Source organism: Zalophus californianus, chromosome 16 (genome assembly GCF_009762305.2).
Source record: "Zalophus californianus isolate mZalCal1 chromosome 16, mZalCal1.pri.v2, whole genome shotgun sequence".
NCBI classification, from domain to species: Eukaryota; Metazoa; Chordata; class Mammalia; order Carnivora; family Otariidae; genus Zalophus; species Zalophus californianus.
In genome coordinates this window covers 56215976-56235368 of record NC_045610.1, presented here as the reverse complement: position 1 = coordinate 56235368, position 19393 = coordinate 56215976, and the positions used below count along the sequence as shown (strand labels likewise).

The 19393-nt window shown below is 47.8% G+C and overlaps 2 protein-coding genes across 5 annotated transcripts in view; one reads left to right on the top strand and one right to left on the bottom strand.

Annotated features, from left to right (window-relative positions):
* CD300LF (CD300 molecule like family member f) overlaps positions 1–17591 on the top strand; it is a 28589-nt gene extending 10998 nt beyond the window's left edge. The window contains exons 3-10 of one of the 4 annotated variants that reach the window (XM_027625883.2): positions 4129–4281; positions 11322–11654; positions 12703–12802; positions 14598–14651; positions 14743–14855; positions 15899–15921; positions 16214–16363; positions 16783–17591. In XM_027625883.2, the coding sequence (XP_027481684.1) occupies positions 4129–4281; positions 11322–11654; positions 12703–12802; positions 14598–14651; positions 14743–14855; positions 15899–15921; positions 16214–16363; positions 16783–16938 (1082 nt within the window). In that variant the 3' untranslated portion in view covers positions 16939–17591. Of the gene's footprint in view, positions 1–4128; positions 4282–6402; positions 6525–11321; positions 11655–12702; positions 12803–14597; positions 14652–14742; positions 14856–15898; positions 15922–16213; positions 16364–16782 lie in introns of those variants that run through there. The other 3 variants (XM_027625886.2, XM_027625885.2, XM_027625884.2) reach the window with 3 other exon arrangements.
* Positions 1–19393, bottom strand: part of RAB37 (RAB37, member RAS oncogene family) — a 63705-nt gene that overhangs the window by 19887 nt on the left and 24425 nt on the right. The window lies entirely within an intron of this gene.

Here is a 19393-nt window from a genome sequence, read left to right as displayed (position 1 = left end):
ATAAGTGTATTAAACTGATTGATGAAGTAAACTCCTACATGAGTGATCCTTTACTTAACCTGGAATAAATTGCTTTTCTACAGAAAAGAGCAAAACATTGGTTTTGGAGACACATACATATATTAAACAGCAATTGTCTCAGCATGGGGGGATCAGGAGTGATTTAAAATGCATTCTTTATGTTCATTTACATTCCATTCTCCTTCTGTAATGAACACACATTCCTTTGTAATTCAGAAATATGTCTGGTATGTGTTGGGGAGACACACTGTGCTGGGTAACTCAGGTAAAAGCAAAGAGCAAGGCCAATGTCTAGCCTAACTGTTGCTGAACAATTGCTTGATTTTTTTCTTCCAAATAAATCCAGCCCACTAAAACAGTGCTTAAAAAAAGATCAGGTCCTCTGGGCAAAGGGAGCCTGAATGATAGCAATTTCACTTTGTCGATTTCAGTGAGTGTTACCTTAGATTCCTGAGGGGTAGGTGGCAAAGCAGCCCACACTCTGTCCTGAACATCGCAGCACTCTTTCACCTGTCCTTCCAGAGTGTTAACCCACTCTTTGGAGACCTGTGTTTTTTTCAAAAATAAACTTTGCCTCTGCCTGAGTGCCTGGATAAGAACTTGGTTGAGACTCAGTTTCCCATTCCATAGACTGCAGAAAAACGGCATTAGATCTGGAAGATGTTAAGGTTAGTGTTATCAGTGACTTGTTTTGTTAAGCCAATTTCTAGTTCATGACAATACATTCTTTCATTTTGGGAGAACCTGTTTTAGAAATAGCCATGGAGTGGATACTCTGCTGACCCCCAGCTCAAGGATGTGCTGTCTTATTAACTCTTGGCTGTCAGGTTCCCTACTCATTGTGAACACTGAGTGGGACCAAAGGGCAGCTGGCTTCTGTCTCAACTTCTCTAGTAGGAAGCAGGATGGCAGGTTTTATGAGCTAGGCCCAGGGTTGAATCCTGGCTTTGCCAATTACTAGCATGTGACTTTGGACAAGTTACTTGCTCTCCGAGCCTAGATTTCTTTGTCTGAAAAATGGGGATAACATCACCTTTCCTCTATATTTGTAGTGAGGATTTGATGTGATAACTATATAAAATATAGAGTGTAGCACAAAGTGGGTAGAAAAGATGAAGTGTGGTTGGGCCCAAGGTGAACTGAGTTCAGGATGGTTGCTGAGAACAGCTATGGTTTATGATGGTACAGAGTTCCTTAGCAGAGCTTACAGGACCAGGAGAAGAATGACAATGATAGTGAAAACAATTCTTTTGTGTATTCATTTTCCTACAATTATTTACTGAGCATCTACTATGTATCAGATATGTTTTCATACAATGCAGTGTAAACAATTCTTTTGTGTATTCATTTTCCAACAATTATTTACTGAGCATCTATTATGTATCAGATGTGGTGTTAGCCACTGGGGATACAGCCCTCATGGATCTTCTAATCCAGAGTGGGAGAGACCCAACAAAACCAACCCTTTCAGTACAGGACCTCCTCCCCCCGTGAATAGATTGGGTTCTGAAAATACTGCAGTTTGCAAGTCCAAAGTGACCAAGAAAAGTAGTTTGAACAAATCTCTGTTCCTTGTAACCAATCAATGCATCGACACACACAGGTAATACACATGCATACACACTACATGTGTGCACCCAAATCACCATAGCACACACAGCGTGCATGCACACACACAACATACATGTGTGCACACATAGCATTAGCAGTACAATATGCATATGTATACACAGCTCCCACACATGCTCACATACAAACACGAACAGGTCACACATGTTCATCCATGCATGCACACATATCCACAAGCACTTATATTCATGCATGAGCATGTGTTTGTGTGCGCACACACACATACACAGGTGCTTTAGGGCAGGGGAACCTCAGATGATCCATCCAATCCTTTCTTTCACAGATGGGGACATGGGAGCCCAGGGAGGGAGCTGACATATGCAGAAGTTAATGGCCAAGCCAGGACTAGAGCTTCCAGTAGGTTTTGGAGGATGCAGGGCCCCCAGAACAGCCTGACTTTCCTGTAGTCCCCAGAGGCACTTGTTTTGAGGAGCCGTCTTGCCATCATTCAGAGACACTCAGATAATTCTGTTCTTGACTCAAAAGGGAATTCTCCTTGTGTTACAGGATTTTTATTCCCATGGTGCCCGCTGTTCTTGGTCATGCCGCTTCGAAAAATGAAGAGGTAGACCAGATGAAGAGTGGTGGGCAGCAAGGCAGAGTTTATTGAGCAAGAGTACAAAGCTCCCAGAGAGGGAGGGGACCCAAGAGGGTTGCCATTCTGGCATTCAGATCTTGGGGTTTTTATAAGTTCTTTTGCAGATGTATCTTGAGCATCTTGAGTGTGGGCCCGTGTGGATTGGCTGCTAAGATGTGTCAATCAGGGCTTTGATCACACACCCGTCTACCTATCGGGTTATTGTTCACGAGTTGGTCTTTGGGGCTGACATCTGAAGACTAACTGCCTTAACTTGTGATAGTGACCAATGTTTTAAGGTTAGTTGTTTTGTTTCAGGATGTTTTGCAAAAGTCACTTCTGCAGAGGCTGCTAGACAGGATGCTATTGTGGTCCTATCTAAGATGTAAAACAGGATGCTAGTGTGGTTTTGTCTTAGCTGTCCAGGCTCCCTATTTTCTTGTTGGGACCCTGGCCCTGACTACCTAATTGTCCAACTAACTCCTAACACTTGGGTAAACTGGGCCCAGGAGCAGAGGGCCGGGCCACAGACAGGACTTTGAGCAGCTCAGATGCTGGTCATTCCTTACCCCCTATGTCCAAGAAAGGAAAGTTTACCCGCAACTCTCAAAACATCTGCTCCCTTGTTTTCCAGCGATGTCCCAGCTTGCTTAGCTCCTTAGTCATTTCCCCTGGAAGCCAAATACTGTCCTTGTTTGCAGAGGTCAATGTCTCTCAACATAAGTGTACAGTGCAGAGGATGGGCTTGTTGAGCAATGGGGACGGAGGGCTGACCGAGCCCTCACTCCAAATTGTTGATCTTACTTTATGGTCTGGAGATATGTAAAGTGGAAAGCTGTCTCTGGCCACATCCTGGAAAAGCTTGGCTTATCAGCTGTTGTGTTTTTTTATGTGTGTGCAAATAAGCCTCCTGCATACCTTCTCATTCCTGATTAGGGTGTGAGGGGCTTATGTCCTTCCTTGGGACTCTCTTGCTTCTCAAGATGTCACAGGGTGTGTGTGACACTTAGCAAAAGTAGCTCCAGGGGCAAAATATGAGAAAGGGCCCTATCATTTCCTGGCTTCTGTGCTCCACCTTGGGGCTTGCTGGGGTCCTGATGGGAGGGATGGGGGATGGGCACAAAGTTGTCAGAAAGAAGGAGTAAGACAGGCAAAGCTGGTGCTGACCTTCTTCCTACTTCCATAGATAGCTATTATAAGGGGGGAGTGAGGAGTGAGGGTGTAGTAGCCATGAGCAATGAGCAGCTTTCTTCAAGAAGGAGGCCCTGGTATAACTGACAAGTGTCTGGAGGATTCAGGTTGGCATCATTATCCACAGGCTCTTACTTGGTGGTCTAGGGCACAGCAATGAGAGTTTCCAGTATGTTCTGAGGACAGAGGCCCCTCTTGCCCATTGGACCAGTAGGTCCCTGCTCACATATCCCTACTCTTTGAAACCCTTTCTTTGTAGTCTGGGGTTTGATACTCTCCACCTCCTCATTCCACTCTCTGGTCTAGAATCTCTCCTCTGGCTTTTGGGCTTGGGCCCAAGCTCCCCGCAGCTGAACTCCTGACCTCCTGGGCTCCCAAGGCTACACCTGAAATTCCATGTGTCTGGTATTGTGTTTCTCAGTCTCGGCTCTCCAAGACTTCTGTGATGGAGTTGAGTTCGCTCCGCCCAGTCTTCCTACCAGAGGAAAAGGATTGAGTAAGAGCCAGCCCCAACCACTGGGTCTGTGTCTGCAAATTTCCACCAAAGCCTAGAAGGAGTAGCAAAGTCCTCCTTTTAGAGAATCCTCCATGGCTGCAGATAGGAGGGTATTTCTCAAAACCTTACTCATGATCACTGAGACTTGTTGCATTGCTTCTTGCCTTGAGATTTCACCCCTTCTACCTCCTTCCTCTTTTCACATCTTCACCAGTGGGAAGTGGCCAAAGGAGGAAGTGCAAGAGTGGGGAAAGCAGAAGGTTGGAAGATGCTGGAGCTGGGTCAGAGTTGACTGGCCCCATCAAGAGGGGCTTGTGCGAAGAGAAAATGAACCTGTTGCTGCTCTTCCACCTCTTCCAGCTTGCAGGTGAGGGGGGCCTGGGTCTGTACCAGAGAATAGCTTCTGGGGCAGGATGAAGTGGCTGGTGGAGGGAGGAGGGGGCCCAGCAAGGGGTCCTTCTGGGTAACAGGCTCCATTTCTAAGCAGTTTCTCCAAGTAGTGAATCTGTGTGTGTCATCCACCCTATTCCTCACCCTGCACAAGGAATAATTCCTGACCACCCAGAGGTTGATTGTTCCAAATGGACTTGGACTGATGGGCCCCCCTGGTCTAAGAGAAACAGAGGAGCCCTGGTTGCTCAGGAGAGCTGGTGAACACTTGCTCCTGCACGGTCACCTTCAAGAATGCCTTACGAGGAAGGGAAGGAGTGAGGATGGAGGTGGCTTTGGAGGAAAGAAAGCAGAGAGTTTGCCAGACAGGGAGGGAGACGTGGTTCTAGGCATTTGGGGCAGAAGGAAATAGTAGAAGTTGCTGAGGGACTGAGATAGGGATGGTGGTGGAAGGAAACTGTAAGTTGATGGATACCATTTTGATTAAAAATTAAGGGGATTTTTCTTGACCTGGAAATGCTGGAGGGCCGCAGGGCTCGGTTTTGGGCTTCTCTCTCTAGAGCTCTAGAGCCATTCCCTCACTGATCTCCTCCCCTCTCTCGGCTTAAATACCACCTCTGTACAGATGACACCTGATGTTGTATCATTAGCCTGGACATCACCCTGGACCCCAGACTCTTTTGGTCAACTGCGCATTCAACTCTCCACTAAGATGTTGACATTTCAGATGTGACTTGAGCATATCTTCCCCTCTCGAATTCCTTCTCTTCCATCTTTGTGTTTGGCAAACTTTGTGTTTGGTACTTTTTTGGTACTCGGGCAAAATCTGAGGTCATTCATCTCTTCTCTCATATCCCATAATGATCCTTAGGAAATTCAAGCCAGATCTTGTCTTTCCTCTGGTCAAAACCCTCTAATGACTTCCTATCCTACTCAGAGTAAAAACATAGAGTTCTTCCAGAAGCTAAAAGGTGCACCACCTTGTTCTCTCACCGCATCATCTCCCTGATCACCTCTTCTACTCTGCTCCCTCGGCTCAACCCACTGCAGCCAAAATGGCCTCTTAGATGTTCTTTGAACATGTTAGGTACACTTCTGCCTCAGGGCCTTTGCACTTGTTCTCTCTGCCCGGAATGCTCTTCTTCATATAGCCACTTTGATTTTCACTGAGGCCTGCATTGATAAGAAACCTCATTAAAATAGCAATTCCCCTGCATTATTTTTCTCTACATCTGATTCCTCCCTTCCCCCACCTTGAGAGAACATAAGCCATAGGAAGGCAGGGATTTTTGCTCCTGCAAACATACGAGGTATAGATTAGACAAATAGCAAGTATTAGTTGAGTGAGTGAATGTAACTCACGGAGAGGGAAAAATAGGATTACCATACTCCCCATCTTTTTTTTTCATAGAACTGAACACTTGAAACTCTTGACGTTAGCTGTAGAGGACATGCATTGCTCATGAGCATGTAAAATGGTGCAGCTACTTTGGAAAACAATTTGACATTCCTCAAAATGATAAACATATGGTTACCACATGATCCAGCAATTCTACTCCTAGGTGTATACCCAAGAGAATTGAAAACATGTGTCCATGTAAAAACTTGTTTTCAAATGCTCATGGCAACATTACCCATAATCGTTAAAAACTGGAAACACCCTAAATGTACATCAACTGATGGACGAATAAATAAATGTGGCATACCCATACAATGGAATATTATTCAGCTATAAAAACAAATGAATATGGACACATGCTGCAACACAGACCAACCTTGGAAACATTGTGCTAAGTGAAAGGATCCAGACACAAGAGGCCATCTATTATACCATCCCATGCCTATGAAATATCTGAAATACCTAAATTCATAGAAACGGGAGGTAGATTAGTGGTTGCAACGGGCTGGGGGAAGGAGTAAGGGAGAGTGGCTGCTACTGAGTCAACGGTTTCTTGCTGGGGTGATGAAAGGGAATTTGGTGTGGTGATGGTTGCAGAGCTTTGTGATTGTCCTAAGAACTGCTGAGTCATACACTTTAAAAGGATGAATTGTGTAGTATGGGAATCATATGTCAGTATGAACATAATCAAGGAGCAAAGGGAAGAATCAGGAGTGGTGGAGTTCTCCTGGTAGAAAAGTCTCCAGGTAGCATTTGGCATTGTGTGGATCTCAGGCTCTGGAAGAAGGTGTTCATGGCAAGTGGACAGCCCTTTATGATTTGTGAGTATTTTACGTGGTCGAATTTGATCATTCCATCATTCAGAGAAATGAAAATGATACCTCCAAGAAGTGGTAGGTGCTGTAAGGAGACCTGAGCTAGGTGACCTGACACAGTGAGCCTCAGGGAGCAGGGGGTTGGTGCTATCGATGGGGTGGGCTGCAAGGAGCCTCTGGGAGGAGATGTCTGAGCAGAGGCCTGGAAGACGAGAAGGAGCAGGGACTTAGGATCGGGGGCAGGTTTTCAGGCACAGGCCAATAGTGAGCACAAAGGCTGTGATAGGGACACGAGCCTGGCCTGAGCGGGCCTGAGGAGTGGACGGGCTGTGTGGCTTCCTCATGTGCTTCAGAACAGCCTGGTGGGGCAGACTGGGAGGATACCACTGTGTCTGGGGGAAAAGTCTTAGGGGAAGAAAGTGACATGTCCAGGACCATAACGCTGGTAAAGGCAAAGCTGGGGATGGGTGATAAGAAAGAAGAAGGCAGACTCTGGGTGAGCCTTTAGGAGGCAAATCAGCAGGGCAGCGAATGCACAGAAAGGACTGCTTCTTCTTTCCCCCGACATCTGGAAACAGGGGAAGCTGGCAAGCAGATGTGAGAGTAGCGCAGGTGTGTGTGTGCGTGTGTGTGTGTGTGCATGAGCGCGATCAAGGCAGAGTGGGAACATCAACTGGAAGCCAGCAAGCACAGCTGTGTGCTAAGCAGGAACCTGGTCTGTGCTGTGAACCTTTGTGCCCCCCTCACTAGCCTCTCCCACTGAACTTCCCGTAACAAGCAACCAATTTACCCTGCACTGCTTCCCACTTCTAAAGAGTTTATTGTTTCCAAGGTATACAAGAAACAAACACCAACTAGAGTTCCCACTGGTTTTACAGCCTTCACTTTCTGTGAGAAAGGAAGAGATTGGTATCCTGTATTTTCAGAGAAACATTAGCTGCTTTGTCCACCTTCAGCCTCACCCTAAGTGGTGGCAGACGGGGACAAGACCCACGTGTGCTGGCCCAGAGTGGAGACTGGCTGACGTCCTGTGCTGTGCTGGGGTTGGGGTCCATCTTGTCCTTCTCTGACGGTGAGCCTGTCACCTCACCTTGGGGCTCAGCTTCTTCCTCATCTGGGATTACTCCAGATCCACTAGTCTGGGAGTAACCATGCCTACTGAGGATGCTGCTCCTTGGGGCTCAAGGCTGCCTTTTTTTTTTTAAAGATTTCATTTATTTATCTGAGAGAGAGAGTGAGAGAGAGGGAACATGAGCAGGGGGAGCGGCAGGCAGAGGGAGAGGGAGAAGCAGACTCCCCGCTGAGCAGGGACCCCGCTATGGGGCTCGATCCCAGGACCCTGAGATCATGACCTGAGCCTAAAGCAGATGCTTCGCCGACGGAGCCACCCAGGCGCCCCCCTCAGGGCTGCCTTCTGTGTCAGGAGGGTTCAGACAGCAGGGCTGGTGCTCTGCCGAGTTTGGTGGGGAGTGGGCCCCTGGAAAGATGGTTCCAGGAAGCGAGTGGAGCAGACAGTTCAAGAGTGGAGGCCCAACTCCAGTACTCAGGTGGAAGTCAGAGTCTAAAAGGGTCACCAGGGCTGCGTTCCTTCTGGTGGCTTTGGTGGAGAATCAGATTCCTTGACTTTTCCACGACCCGGAGGCTGCTGTGTCCTTGGTGTGTGGCGCCACCTCATCTTCAGTGTCCCTTCTCCTGCTCTGACTCTGACCCTCCTGCCTCCCTCTGATAAGGACCTTGGGCCCACCCAGATGCTCCAGGATAATCTCTCCATCTCAAGATCCTTAATTTAGTCACATCTACAAAGTCCCATTTTGCCATGTGAGCTTTACCGTATTTTACAGGTTCTGGGGATTAGGACATAGTCATCCTTAGGAAGCCATTATTCTGCTCACCATGCCACGGAACCGCCCTGTCTAGGCATTATTCTCGCCCCCCCCATCATTTTGAAAGTAACAAATGCTCATTGTTGATACTTAGGAAATTACAGGAAAAAAATGAAGAGTTAGGAAAAATAAAAAACTTTATGTCCCTGATCTTAATGCCCAAGGCAACCTGATGTTCATTTAATATTTTTACTTATTTCCTTTTAATCTTTCCTTCTATGCGTATTTTAAAAGTTGGTTGAGATTATGCTGTATTGATGTTTTAAAAAAACATTTTCACTTCCTATGAGGATTTTCCACATAATTAACAGTATTTCTAAGCATAATTATCAGTGTCTGCATTATATTTTGTTGTTTATTTATTTTCCTAATTGGTGGATGTTAACCTTATTTCCTTTATTTTTGCTCTTTAAATAATTATGTAATGAATCTTGGTGCATATGTTTTTGTTAGCTTCTCTGATTATTTCCTGAGGACCAAATCCTAGACATATGATCACTGGAGGAAAGGTCATGATTATTTTGATACATAATTGCCACATTGCTTTCGGTATTGGTTGAACCCGTTACATCCTTACCAGCAGCTTCTCTGTGTGTCCCTGCCACGTCACCCATGTCAGCAATATAGTAGTCACAAAAACTTGGTTGGTTTCATATGTGAAAATGACATCACTTTAAAATGTTTTCATTTGCTAGATTATGTAAATGGAACACTTCCAATTTTATCATCCACCTGAATTTCCTCTTTGTGACTTGCCTTTTCTTGCCCCTTACCAATTTTCTAAATGGAGTCTTAATGTGCATCTTTTATACACTCTCTAAAAAATGATTATTAATCTTTTTCTACGTTATTGGTTCTAAATATTTCTTGCAGTCTGTTTTTTGCCTCCCTTCAGTCGTTTTGGGGGTTTATCCAATATCCATGTTACATTTATATGCGGCCAAATTCACAGACTCTTGTGTGATGTCTTCCATGAATTTTTAAGCTTAGAAAGTGCTCCCTTTCATTCAGAAATATTGTAGAGGCTCACTTCTGTGTTCTTCTAGTTTAAGAAGTGATTTGCTATTATATGTTGACCTTCTTAATCTCCCTGCGTTTACCTAAGTGGAGCACGGGGAGAGGTGACAGCATCCAGCCACACTTGTGGGAAACCCTTCCCCTCCCCACTTATCTTTTTAGTGTCCTATGGTACAAAAGGCCACACATTGTATGACTATGTGTACATGAAATGTAGATTTCAGAATAAAGAAATCTATAGACAGGACGTAGGTTAGTGGGGGAGCAAATCAGGAGTATAGGGTTTCTTCTGAGGTGATGAAAATATTCTAGAAATAGAGGTGATGGTTGCACAGCTCTGTAAATATCCTAAAAACCCCAGAGTATATGCTTTAAAATTAAGAGTAAAATTTATGATATGTGAATTATATCTCAATTTTTAAAATGGACAAAAGTAAATTCTTAGCCTTAAACACACTTTAATTCATTTTAGAAAGGAAGAAAATGATCACTGTCTTTAACTTAGCAAATTGGAAGAGCACAAGTACTAATCTTGAGGAAAGAAGAGGAATAAAATCACATATATGAGAAATTAATAACTTAGGAAATAAAAACTAATCTCAAAAGTGGTTTAATGCAGGAAAAAAACAAGGAGGGGAGGAGAAACAGAAGGCGGACATCCTGCAGCAGGTGTAATCCACACAAATCACAGACCGCGTGTGGTCAGAACGCGTAATAATAACAGATACGGACATTTTAATTATAAAAGAATACTTTTTAAATGCAGGACTTTTTGCTAATACATACTCCATGAAATAAGTTAAATTTCTGGGAAAAACAAACCAAAACAATAGAACAGATTCAAGACCCATCAAAGAACTTGAATATTCAATATTCAAGGGAATTCAACAATATTCAGAGGGAAAACACTTTCCAGTAATCAAAGTATTTGTCCCAATAATGAATTTGCCAGATAGTTTTTTTTTAAAGATTTTATTTATTTATTTGACAGAGAGAAACACAGCGAGAGAAGGAGAGCACAAGCAGGGGCAGAGGGAGAGGGAGAAGCAGGCCTCCCACTGAGCAGGGAGCCCGATGCGGGGCTTGATCCCAGGACCCTGAGATTATGACCTGAGCCGAAGGCAGACGCTTAACGACTGAGCCACCCAGGCGCCCCTGCCAGAGTTTTGTAGATAATTTCTTAGGATTCTAAAGACACAGAGATTCCTTTGCTCTATTTATGTACTGATCTCGGCACATGGAAAAGATAGAAATCTGCCAGATTAATTGTGTAAAAGGAGCATCTCATATCAAACCTCAGCAGACAGCATAAAGAAAATTCCAGAAAAGAGCCTTCCTTAGGACTATAGGGCTGGAGTTGAGTACTGACAGCCAGGGTCAGCTAGCAGAAGGGGTTTGTGTGGCCACACTCCACTGCTGGTGGGGACATTTCGAGTGAAGCCAGTGTTTTCAAATTGAGAGGTTCCACACAAAATCTGGATTCCTGGCTACTCTAGAAAAATGAAAAGATCTGAAGCCACAGAGCCCATATCTTGCACGAAGACAACGGGCTGAAGTGAACTGGGGCCAAGGCTTCCGTTGGGTCATTTGCTCTTCAGATGACATTGACCACAGGGAGGGGGAGGAGTGGATTATCGGAAGCTGTCACTGCTCAATGTGGACATTTTTGTTTCTCTGAGATGTGTAGTTGTGCTCTTAGGTGATTTCTGTGGTGGCTTTGACCCAGTGGAGTTTTGAAGGACAAAAATCTATCTTGTGGAAGGTGTATTACCTCTTTGACTGTTATTCAACTCATCAGGCTCTTGGGTTTATTGGGGCTACTTGTGATGCAGGAGTTTGTGGCTCTGCCCTCAGGGGGTGGGGTGGGGTGGGGTGTGACAAGCACATGGCTTTGTGTTTTCAGGCTCATCTGACCTCATAGCAGTGTCCAATGCAGTGAGTGGCCCAGTGCGGGGCTCACTGACCGTGCAGTGTCGCTATGGACCCGGGTGGGAGACCTACAGTAAGTGGTGGTGTCGAGGAGCCAAGTGGAAAGACTGCCGTATCCTTGTTCAAACCGACGGATCAGAGCAGGAAGTGAAGGGTCACCATGTGTCCATCAGGGACAATCAGAAATCGCGCACGTTCACCGTGACCATGGAGGAGCTCAGGTGGAACGATGCAGACACTTACTGGTGTGGGATTGAGAGATCTGGAACTGACCTTGGGGTCAAAGTTAAAGTGACCATTGACCCAGGTAAGAGTATGTGTGGGTGTGGGTGTGTCTCTTCAGGGTCTTCTCTGTCATGGTCCCTGAGGTTCCTCTCCAGTGACTTAAGGTCACTCGGAGTGAACTGTCACACAGGGGTTTGAGTCCTGATTTCTTCTAGGACCCCAACTGACCTCATGGGTTGGGAGGGACAGGGCTTCTCTGAGATGATCTCATGGCTCCCAGCACCTCCTCCAGGATGGATCAAGCCTTTCTGGGCACCTGTTTCTCTGCACAGCACAGTGCCTAGTCTGTTGTCCATAGAGATCAAGGTGATGGTCCCAGTTTCATCCGTGGACCAAAGGACCTTCTTCCCTGGGACCCAGAGACCCCAATTCCTGCCCATGCTTTCCTGGACCTCTGGTGCCCACATGTCCCTGCTCATTCTGGAGTTTGGGGCCAGGCTATTCCCACCCCCTGTTTCATACCCAGGCGGAGAGGGAAGAGGCCCAGCACAGTAGGGGTGCTGTGGTTAATTCCTGAGGTCTGAAAAGGCCTCCCCAGTCGAAAGGCTGCATTTCCTTTACAGGCCATATATGCATTTGGGTCTAATGATGTTCTCTTCCTAAGTAGTTCTAGAATGCAGACACTCCTGGGAGAGGGCAGCTCAGAGGTCCCAGTGCCTTGGTTTGAATGAGCTGGTCTGTTGGGCTCTGCTTCTCTGACCCCCGGATAGGCAGCACCAGCTCACAGGGCACTTGTGGCCAGGGGACAGCACGGAGTCCACAGAGCCCCCACCCTACCTGAACCTGTGAGGCTCCAGCTGCCTTTGCGCTGAGGTAACATCAGTCCCCCCTCTAATCCTTCCAGGGCCCGCCTGACATCCTCCCTGGACCTGTACGCAGTCCTTCCTGCCTCTGAGGCTGAGTCTCCTAGCGGCCAGGGAGATATGAGCAGTCCAGGCTATAGTACTTTCCCGTGGCCCAGCTCCAGGCTCCCCCCCAACCCCCAGGTTCAAAGCGAAGTGCAGGGCTGTGGGCAGGTTAGCAGGCTGAATGGTGCATAATCTGGTTTGTATGCCTAACACCAACTACAGTATCAACCACCACCACCACCACCACCTCAACCACCATGTCCACAACGCCAGCAGAGACCAAAGGCCCCCGGACTGTGACCAGCCACCACTCCAATGGCAGGTAAGCCAGCTCCGGTGCACTGTTCCCTGCGGTCAACTTGGCCCAAACTCTTCTAATGGGGGGACTCTTTGCAGTCCCAGATGCCATCCAGAGCTTGTCCCGAGACTCTTCTCCTCCTTTGAGAGGGCGAGGATGCCAGGGGCTCTTCCCACTTGCTATCAGGCCCCACAGTGTCCTTGGAGCCCCTCAGATCCTTCCTCCTGGAGCCCAGTACAGTCTGTAGATGTGTTGGTGCATTCATTCTTCTATCTCATTTTTACTGAATTGACTTCTACATGGTCAACCTCTTGTTGAGCTCTGGAGGCATAGACATGGAGCTGCCCTCCAGGAGCTCAGAGTGCAGGGTGGGAGACTGATAAGCAGGCAGTCAGTGCAGATGGCGTGGCCACTGTGTGTGTGTGTGTTGGGGGGGTACCGGTATTGTAGGGCCACAGGGACGGCTCTTGGTCCAAATGCCAGGAGAACAGGGAGGGCTTGGAGACATCCTGTCTCCCCTAATTACCGTTATGGCAAGAATAGCAGTACTGATGTTTGCCCCATCTCGAGAGCACCTGTCAGCTCACAGAGGGCTTTTCTGCCCATTGTCTGTCAATTCTTGGACCCTGCTTCATGAGGATGAGTAGGCAGATACAAACGCCCATCTTATAGAGGAAGAAACTGAGTCTCTCTCATGCTTCTTAGCACTCTGCCCTGCCAATGCAGCTGAAGTGGCTTTCTGGAAGCTCAGAGGCCTCTTTCCATCGCCTCCTTGGCCCTTTTGACTTTGTTTCTAGACTTGCTGTGATCTCCTTTTGCTGGGCTTTCTTGTAGAATCTGGATGGGAGGTCCCCAATTCTTCTACCCCCACCCAGGAACCCCTCTCTTCACCTCTCCCATTTGCCCTCTGTTTCAAAAGTTTCTTTTTACTAACCTGCTTTTAATAAGTAATAGTTAAGGAGTTTCCTCTTTTTATGAATCAAAGCTGTATATAAGTATGAATTAGGGTCTTTGATCAGCATGAGAAGGATTCATTCATTCATTCATTCAAATAATTATTGAGCCCCCACTCATGCCTATCACTCTCTTGGGGAATACAAGAGGATATAGGAAGAACAGAATGATCAAGCTGTCTGCTCTCCAGGTACTTACAACTGAAAGATAATTAATGTGCCAGATAGAGTAATTAATTCATCGATTGATGAATTTATTCTATAAATTCTGTGACTAGTGATGAATAAGAGATAGTCTTTGCATTAGACTCAGGCTCAGGCTACCTTAACAAAGCACCACTTCCCGGGCCACTTCAAGAACAGATGTTTATTTATACACAGTCTGGAGGCCAGAAGCTGAGATCAAGGTGTCAGCACAGTTGGCTCCTTCTTGGGACTCAAAAGGAGAATGTGGTGGCTTTCGGCCATCCTTGCCACTCCTTGCTTTGTGGCACCGTGACCTCAATTTCTGCCTCTGTTGCTACATGGTCTTCTTCCTTTGCATATCTGTGTGTGGCTAAATTTCCATCTTGTAAGGACACCAGCTATTGGATTAGGACCCCTCCCAATCCAATAGGACCTCATCTTTACTTGATTACATCTGCAAAGATCTTATTTCCAAATAGGTCACCTTCACAGGTTCTGAATGAACATGAATTGTGGGGGTGGGGGACACTCTTTAATCCAGTACAGCAGGGCAAGTGTAGAAGCGGAGAGACCTTTCCAGAGCCCTTTGCCATACAATTTCCGTTAGGTGTCTAGACCCACAGAAACATTGTGGAACCCTCCTGTCCTTAAAAAAAAATTCTTTTTTTACCATCTCTTAGGACACCCAGGAGTGGGGTTCCCAGGCTAGAAACCCCAGGCTTGCAGGTCAAAAGGTGTGTGGCCCTCCTTGCTACCAGGTGGCCGGGGTGTGGCCCAGAAGCAGGAGGTGGGCCGGGGTGCATGATGTTCTTTTATTGTTTCCAGCGCTAACTCCATGAAGCTCAGCATCCTGATTCCCCTCATATTGGCTGTGTTGCTGCTTCTCCTGGTGACGGCCTCACTCTTGGCTTTGAGAAAGATGAAGCAGCAGAAGAGAGGTGATCAGATATGGCTGACGCTGCGCTGGGGCTGGGCTGGGCTGGGTGGGAGTGTGGGGCTGATGGCTGGCTCTGCTTCCACATTCTCACGGTAAATGCACCCCCCTCCTCAGAACTCACTAGAGTCTCAGCTCTTTTGCGGTGCTCTCCAGTACCCCTCCCCCGCCGCAGCCTGGGCACTCTTGTAGTCAAGGAGGAGTTGGGACTCATTCTTGCTCATCACATTTCCTCCCCAGTGTATGTCTGCGACCTAAGTTCTAAGTACTTTCTGTGTGTCTCAATATCTAGGCTTTTGAAACTACAAACCAGGAGAAAAGAACTTATTTCTGTGTTGTCTGTAAAATTGGGGATGGGTGGGCAGAGAGAAACAGGAACCACAAGCACTTGAAAGTTGGTCCATAAGATGCTGACCCGGCTTTGCACCTCACTCAGAGGGCAGCCTGGAGGGGACATTTGTGTTCTAGGATTGGCCAGGCACCAGTGATGCAAGGAGGGGAGGGGCTCAGCCGCCCAGCAGCCCACAGCCCACCTGAAGACTAACTGGAATTCAGTGGGACAGAGGCAACAAGACAGATAGAAATCAAGTACCGTAGAGCCGGAGAGGGAGGGATTCAGCACCCTGGGTAGCTGGGAAGACAGGTGTGACTTTGAGTTGACTCCTGAGTGACCAATCTAGTGGAGAAATGGGGGCATTCCAGGCAGGATTTCTGGCAGAAGTTAGTCTGAGCCTGCAATTGCACAGAAGGAAACTTAACTCCAGGGACACTGATTGGTGGCAGGGCGACCGGATCAGCTGATCTCCCTTCTGTGATGTGGGGGAGATGGGCGAGGTCTCCTTATTTCTCAGGTGGAGAACTGGAAGTTCAGAGAGGTGAAGTGACCAACATCACAGAGTGTGCCATCTGAGGAGGCAGAACCAGGTCTCATCTCTCTGAGCCTGGAGCCCAATTCACCTCTTTTCTTCCAGATTTCTCTTCCCCAGACCTGGGGGCCCTGCGAGTCTAGGGGTGGGCTTTCTAATTCTGATTGTTTTTGTCTTTTAGCTGCTGGGATATCCCCAGAGCAGGTAAGAGAGTCCCTGAGGTCAGACCAGAGACCCCAGACAGCTCCTTTCTCTCTGTCCTCCTTTTCCTTCTCCCAGGAGCACTGAGGTACAAACATATCAGACAAACTATGTGCCCAGGGGTCTGTGTGTTCACGGCCTGGGAGGATGGCGGGTGGACCCTGGAAACAGCCAGAAGGGAGAAGGGCTGGGAGGGGTAGGTGTGGGGGTTGCAGAGGAAGCTGGGAGAGGGGGACCCAGGGAAGCACAGGGTCTGTGTCCCTCTGGGGAAGAGGACCTGGGCTTTCTTTCCAAGGTGCTCCAGCCCCCAGAGGGGGATCTCTGCTATGCAAACCTGGCCCTGGAGCCAACCAGCACCTCCCACAACTCCTCCCAGAAGAAGGCCTGCACAAAGTCCTCCTTCTCTGCCCTGGGTGATCAGCAGGAAGTGGAATATGTCACCATGGTGTGTACTTGGTGGGGCTGCAATGGGGCTTGGAGCCTGATCTGCCATTGCCCCTGCTCTGAGGATGGGCTTTCTCCCACCCGTGGGGGCACAGAGGAGGAGGGGCAGGTGCTGGGCCAAACCATAGCCACTGAAAGACTTGCCTGTGTAGCTCCCCCACACTTTGGGCTTTTGGAAGTGTCTCCATAGCCGGCCTCAGCACTGGGGGACTCAGAGTCCCATCAGACATGGCCGTTATGCTTGGCAGTGGAGACCTGGACAGGCCTGGGATTCCATGTGAATTGTGCTGCCCTAGCGTGGAGTGGAGGGAGGGTCTTCTGCTCTGAAGGCTCTGTGCCCCCACCTCATCCAAGTCCTCCTCCTTCCCTGGGCAAAGCCTCTTGCCTGCCTCTCTGACCCCTTGGGAATCTTTATTACAGGCCCCCTTTTGGAAGGAGGACATTTCCTATGCGGCTCTGTCTTGGGAGGCTTTGAATCAGGAGTCAACCTACTACAACATGAACTACCACGTTGCCCAAGTTCCCAGCAGGAGCCACGAGGAACCCATGGAATACAGCAGCATTAGGAGATCTTAGCCTGAGCTCCAGGCTCCCCTCTCCAACCCCACACGAGGCCTGTGAGCATGTTCCTGCTCTGTCTGCTTTCTGCCCCCAGTCACTTCACGAGGACCAACCAGGGACTGAAGCCTTGGCCTTGTCTGAGGGGGCTTTTGGGAGATAGATGGGGTCTCTCTACATCCCTTTTTCTCCCATACAGCTTAAGAGGGGGTTGGGGATATGCTCTGGAGTTGCCGAGGGAGTAATAATGATAATGATAAAATAATAATTAACCTTTATTTATTGCTTAACATGTGTGGTGGGCTGAATAATGGCCCCCAAAGTTCTCTGCGTCCCAATCCCCAGAACCTGTGAATATGGCAAAGGGGGCTGCGTGGATGTATGAAGTTGAGGGTTTTGAGATGGGGAGAGTATTCTGGATTCTCCAGGTGGGCCCTAAATATAATCACAAGGGTCTTGTAAGGAGGAGGCAAGAAGGTCATAGGAGGAGAAGGCAGCTGATGACAGAGGCAGAGGTTGGAGTGATGTGGCCAGAAAAGGCAAGCAATGGATTGTCCCCTGGAGCCTCTAGAAGGAACCAGCCCTGCCAACACCTTGACTTTAGTCCAGTGAAACAGATTTTGTCCTTCTGGCCTCCAGAATTATAGGAGAATAAACTGATGTTATGTTAATGAATTCAGTAAACGTGTGGTCATTTGTTATGGCATCAATAGGAAACAGATATGCTATGTGGCAGGCACCTTCCCCAAATTCTCTACCCCCAGTAACTAGCTGAATCCTTGCAACAACACTATGAGGGTGTCTTTATCATTGCCTCCATTTTACAGATGAGGAATTGAGGTTCAGAGAGGCTCAGTGATGTACCAAGTTTTATCGCTAGGAAGCGGACGAGTTGAAATTTGAACTTGGGCATTTTGGCTCCCAAGTCTCGCGTCTGGGCCACTGTCCTGCATGGCACGTCTAAAGACGAGGGGGTATGAGCACTACTCGTGCAGGGATTGTTAGCGAGTATTCACAGGTGCCGGACTTACCACCTCTGTTCTAGAGTCCTGGCAGTCCTCCCTCCAGAGTGTGTCCTGAGTCCCAGGATGGTGGCATGGCTCGTTGTCTCTGTGATTACCGGCCGAGTCCAAGCAACCAGCCAGTCCCCTGCCCGCTGCCCCTCTTTCCTTTCCGGCTCCAGAGACCATTCTCCTTCCAGTAGCCAAAGTGATCTTTTTAAAACACAGACCTGCTCAGTTGCTGCTTATCACCTTCTGGTGGCTTCTTCTGCATGCAGCCCAGGACGTCCCGGGGAAGCATGGATCCCTGCCTGCCCCTATGACCCCAGCTCCAACCACTCTCCTTTTGAAAAGATGAAGCTTAAGGAAAAAAAAAAATGAAAAGAGGAAGCTTGCTCTTTTCTCAGGGCATTGACACTTGCTGTATCTTCTTTCTGGAATTTCTCCTCACAAATGTGTGACCAGTTAGCTTCTTTTATCATCACATCTTAGCTCAAATATCCCCTCCCAGAGTAGACTTCCCTGACCACCTTAATGGCAGTAGCCCCTGCCACTACCTCCAATTTCACTCTGTCCTGTTGCCCTGTCTTACTTCCTTCATAGCAGGCACAGCTTTATGAACTTATTTATTGGCATGTGGGTTTATTGTTTCCCCCTCTCTGATAGGCTGTAGTTTGCCTGAAGGTGAGGACTTAGTCCCTTTCACTGCTGTATCCCCCATGCCTAGTTTTAAGGTCTCATACATTGAAGATTCTTGAATGTTTTTATGTTGCCTTGAATGAATAAATAATGTGATGGTCCAGGCATGGGAACATGGGCAAGCTTTCAGGAGCAGGGACACCTGTGTCTGTCATTCTAGGAAAAGGGTCCTGAGCCACCTGGGCAACCAAAGGAATTTCAGCATCAAAACTCCCAGAAGCATGAAGTGGAGAGATTTCTTTCTCCCCTCCTAAAGCCAGGGGAGACAGGAGGGGCCATGATTCCTCCTGACTGGAGGACAAAGTTCCATTACTTCACTTAGGTCTCTTTTGGTGGGGGCTGGGATGAAGCATCAGAGAAAGGAGTCATGGCTTGGGAAGAAATGATGAGTTAGCCCCGGGCTACAGGCAGGTACCCCAGCAGGTACAGGGGCTCTAGTTGTGTTTATGGGGTGCTGTTAGTGTGTCTTGGGGTTGCCCAACTTCTCACAGCTACGGATACCCCAGGTGGTCTGGGGGAGGTGGCCTTGGTGGATGTCCATCCCAGCATGAGCTGCTCTCTGGTCCTGCTCCCACTCCCTGAATGATGATTCCCTAGAACCTCAAGAGCAGTACCATCCTGGGGAAATTTGCAGAGCCTAGGCAAATGTAAATATTTTGGGGCTGGTCATTTAAGCTGGCTGGGTCAGTGAGACCGTTTTGACCCAGAGCAAGAAGTGGCTACAGAGGGATCTTTAAGTGAAAAAGCTCAAAGCAGAACAAGACTAGAGTGAG